At 35.6% G+C, this 4805-nt stretch overlaps 1 protein-coding gene across 1 annotated transcript; it reads left to right on the top strand.

Annotated features, from left to right (window-relative positions):
- Positions 1-1615: 1615 nt before the first annotated feature.
- LOC134376473 (olfactory receptor 5AL1-like) lies at positions 1616-2560 on the top strand. Its single transcript, XM_063095010.1, has one exon. The coding sequence runs from the start codon at positions 1616-1618 to the stop codon at positions 2558-2560; it is 945 nt and encodes a 314-aa protein (XP_062951080.1).
- Positions 2561-4805: the final 2245 nt, after the last annotated feature.

The following is a 4805-nucleotide window of genomic DNA, read 5'->3' as shown; positions in this document are numbered from 1 at the left end:
TACATGGTCATTTCCAGGAGGCATTTAGAAGGATAGAGCTAGAGAAGAGAAAACAAATCTGGAATAGAAATCTATATTTGTGCCTAATGAACATATAGATGCCTGTTGAGGACATAGAATTGGATAAGATCACTAACAGGAAGATAAAATGGTGGTGGAGGGGGGAGGTCATGGGAGAGAACTTGAAGACCATATTATCTAAAGCATAGATGATAGAAACAGACCCCCCCCCCCCCCCCCGGCAAGGTAGACAGTCAAAGTGAGCAAATAAGAAACTCAGAGACTGCTTTGTTCTACAATCCACGGGTGTATTCAACACAGTCCAGTACTACTGAACTGCCAAAGAAAGAGACTGGATTGGATTTGAATAGCGAGGTTGATGGTTAACTTGGTGAGGGAATTTCTTGGATTAATGGTAAATGAAGGAGAATTACATTCAGTAACGTTATAAACATGAGGGTACTTTAAAAAGTTTGTGGAAAAATAGAACTGAAAGAAAATATGAATTGAGAAAGTGGACTTGAGTCCTGCTCTAAGATATTTGGTTGAGAAGTATTAAAAGAAAGAGAAAAGATAAAGGATTAACCAAGATAAGTTTCCAAGTACATAGAAGTCAAAAGTTTACTAGAGAGGTGTTTTTTATATTTTTATTTTACTTGTCTTGAAAATCTGTATTATAAATGTGAAGTAATCTGAGACAATGCAGTGATAAAAAAAATCAAATTAACTTATCTTCTGTTCTGCTTAAGAAATGAGGGAAATGATTTAAATTCTGCCCACATTTAAGCAATCAGAACCCGGTTTGGGTTTGTGGAAATGTTCTGTAGAATTTAGTTGTTCTAAACACTGCTCAAATGCTATACACTTTGGACCATTTAGATATTTGAAGGTAGAAAATAATCAATGTTTCTTAATTATCCAGAACTGTTTTATAATCTGTAAAATGTTAACTGACTTGTATTTTTCCAAAAAGGCAAAGCCATAAATTTCATAATCCTATTTTTCCTCAATATCAATATGATATGTCTATCAAAGAAAAAAAAAAGCATATTTTAAAAGTATACCAAACTGGATGCCTAAAGGTAAATGATGTTAACATTTTGATTTTGACTTTTCATACTACATTTTTCTCATTTGATATTGGTAATTTGTACTATCCCTGTGAACTTATACATCCAATGTATAATTTTACATATTTTATGATATAAATTCAAAATTTAAAAAATCATTTTGACATATTCTGTCAAGAGTACTCACATTCTTAACATTACAATGTTTTTTCTTCTAATTTTTCTTTTAAAAGTACAACACAAATTTTTCTATTGTATTAATTATAAAATTTCAATTGAAATACTATCTTCTCTTACAACTCTCTAGTAGAGTTTAGATCTTAGAATTTCTACCTGGACCAAAACCTTTCACACTGAAAGCATAAGAAAAATCCATATATAATTCACAGTACTTATCAAAATTCTAATTTGATTGAATTTAGCATAACACCCTGGCTAGCCAAGGCCATCTTCTCACATTTAATTGATTATTTCTTACAGAGTCAAGACTATTCATAACGTGTGTTCTGGAGGTGTTTGTGGTAGAATAATCCTGTATCTATTCCATGGCCAAAGGCAATTATTCATCAGTGACTGAGTTCATCCTGTTGGGACTTACAAATAATCCAGAGCTGCAAGCAATTCTCTTTGGTATATTCCTACTGATTTACTTAGTTACTGTGATGGGTAATCTTGGTTTGATTCTGCTAATCCAAATCAGTCCTCAGCTTCACACACCTATGTATTTTTTCCTCAGCCATCTGGCTTTTGTTGATTTTTATGGTACTTCCGCCATTACCCCTAACACCCTCGTGAACTCTTTTCGTGAAATTAAAAGCATGCCATTTTATGCATGTGCCACTCAAGTGTGTTGCTTTATCACATTTTCAGTTTGGGAATTATTAATGCTTTCTGTCATGGCATATGATAGGTATGTTGCTATCTGCAGACCTTTACTTTATGTAGTTCTCATGCCCAGGAAACTATGCATTCAAATGGTCGCTGGCTCATATGCTTATGGAATCACCATAGGACTAATACAAGCAGTGGCTACATTCCACATGTCTTTCTGTGACTCTAATGTGGTCAACCAGTTCTACTGTGATGATGTTCCCTTGATTGCTCTGGCTTGTTCCAATACCCATGTCAAGGAGCTGATGTTGTTTGTCATTGCTGGGTTCAATGTTTTTTGTTCTCTTATCATTGTTCTCATCTCCTATGTATTCATTATCTTCACCATCCTAAGGATCCCCTCCACAGAAGGAAGGCAGAAAGCCTTTTCTACCTGTGCTTCTCATGTGATTTCTATTACTATGTATTATGGGACCCTCAGTTTTATGTACCTACAGCCGAAGTCAAGCCATTCATTAGATAAAGAAAAATTTGCCTCAATATTCTATGCAGTAGTGATGCCCATGCTAAACCCATTTATCTACAGCTTGAGAAATCAGGAGGTCAAAAATGTTATGAAAACAGTTATTGAAAAGATGTGTACTAGTAATCAACAGTGATTTTTGTTGTTACTAAAGAAATGCTGGACATGAAGTTAGAAAGTTTTGAATCAAGCCCTGTGCACTAGTACATGCAATAGTATGTGTAGGAGATTTGTTTGCTCAGCTCATATTTTTCTATCTGTTTTCTTGAAAATAAACACTTTCATTGCTTTGGCTTAAACATAGTAGGAATTTCATAAACGTTTTTGTTTAATTTTTGAATTTTAAAAGATATAGAAATCATCTATTCTCTTTGACGATGAGCTGTTTCAACAATAAATAAAGAAGAATAAGTCACCTTGTAATCATGACTTTATATTATTTCACTATGATATGGAGAATTTTCAGTTATACTAAAAGATATGAACTACAGTTATTATTGCATCTAATACTGGAAATACCAGGTAAGGTTTTCATCCACAGCTGAGCTGGGAAAAAACTTAACAAGGTGCTTGTTTGAAATGTTTTGGTTTGAAAATGCAGAACATCACCTCACTCTTCAATTGAAAATATCTCTATTGATTTCATTCAACATTTTAACATGATCATTCAAGTACTATCTCTTCCAGATTCCTCTCATGTTCTGCCAGCACCTCTGGGGGACTGACTGTTTCTGGAAGGAGTCGCAAAAACTTTATTTCACATGGTGACTGAGAACCTAATTGCAAATTCTTATTAATTTATAGTTTTTGCCATTGCCCATTGACAGTTATCACTGGGCATAGAAATTCTAAAAGATGGCCTGAGAATTACTGTATTCCATATACACGTGTCCTGGCCCCATAGTGCATTGGTGTTCCAACTCCCCATGTTAATCAGAGTTGATTACCTCAGACTGAACTCTAACTCCTTCCTTGTCTCTGGATCCACTGGCACAAGGTAGTCACAGGTTCCAGTTTGTTCAAACCCAAATTATGCCCCAGTGGAAATATTTCTCCTTTTGAAACCTATAACCCAGCAGAGCCTATCATGAAAATTGGAAACACAAATTCAGAACTTGGGTCACAGGTTATAATAGCAAGAAGGGAAAATTCTACCACTGCTTCTTAGTTTCCAAACTCATGATTTCATGGTATTGAAGATACTGTGACCCAGCTGTCATTGGTTCAGAAGATACAGTGTATTATGAAAGATAGTCTCCCGACTTAGCAGTTTCTTTTTCTGAAGTGGTGACTTACCTGATGCCATTCGAATTTTCTCAATATGCCATTCAAATTTTCTATCAATCCAGCTGATTGCTGGTGATAAGGTTGACATTAAGACCATTCATTTTATGACAAGGTCATGTCAAACACTTGTTGCTATAAAATGTATTTGTTCTTCTGAAACAACAGCGTGTGGTTTACCATTCCAAGGAATAAGATATCCTTTATGCTACTGGAAGGCGTTACTTCCTTGGAAATGGCATACAAGAAAGGCAAATCATATTCAACCTTTTGAATTCAGAAAGGACAAATTACTGTTCCCTCCAAAACTGAAGAGTCTGATATAATTGAATTATCAGCATATTTTTAACTAGTTTTACAAAAGCATGATGCTATATTTAGGACTCTGCATGGATCTCTGCCTCTAACAGATTTGACACCCAACTTTGGCAGTAATAGATGGATGTTGGTAATATTGGATTAAAATTTAGTCTCATTCCTGACACTGCAATTCGTCTGTTCATGGTGTCAAATCCTTGGGTTGCTAGAGAGTAGAGAAGATGACCACCATCTACAGGAAAGGCCATCCAATCCTCCTAATTATTGTAAACCTCCAGTGCTGTAGCTACTCTACAGTAGTTAAAAAATGAAATAGGCGTTTTGTGTCCACTCATCCCCAGATGCCATGTTCTTTCAGACTTGCTACCCCAGTTCTCTATCCTACTGTCCCACATTACTGATCACTCTTTATGAATCAGGACACACCACTTCATGCAGGCCACATTTTCTTCGTGTGGAATGGAAAGCCAAATGTTCTACCCACTGGGACAATTTGGTTTCCTCATTATCCCTCAGGGCCACCTCTTAGTGAGACTATAATAAGGCCCAAGTTCATTTCTCACTATTTTCTACATAAAATAATGGCCTTTCTTTGTATTAGGCCCAAATTTTCTTGGAAACTCCTCAGTTGGAACCTCAAATCCATGAAATTACGGTGGGAATTGACAAAAAGGAGCCTGTGCAGCAGAGACAGGTGATATAAAAGTCTGGACTATGTGTTCATATAATTTGTTAATGCCATCTTGACCTAATTTAGTCAAATTGTAAATGAATCACTT

Source organism: Cynocephalus volans, chromosome 4, assembly GCF_027409185.1.
Source record: "Cynocephalus volans isolate mCynVol1 chromosome 4, mCynVol1.pri, whole genome shotgun sequence".
Taxonomy (NCBI): domain Eukaryota; kingdom Metazoa; phylum Chordata; class Mammalia; order Dermoptera; family Cynocephalidae; genus Cynocephalus; species Cynocephalus volans.
Note: the sequence above shows the minus strand (reverse complement) of the source record. Positions and strands in the feature narration are given on the sequence as shown.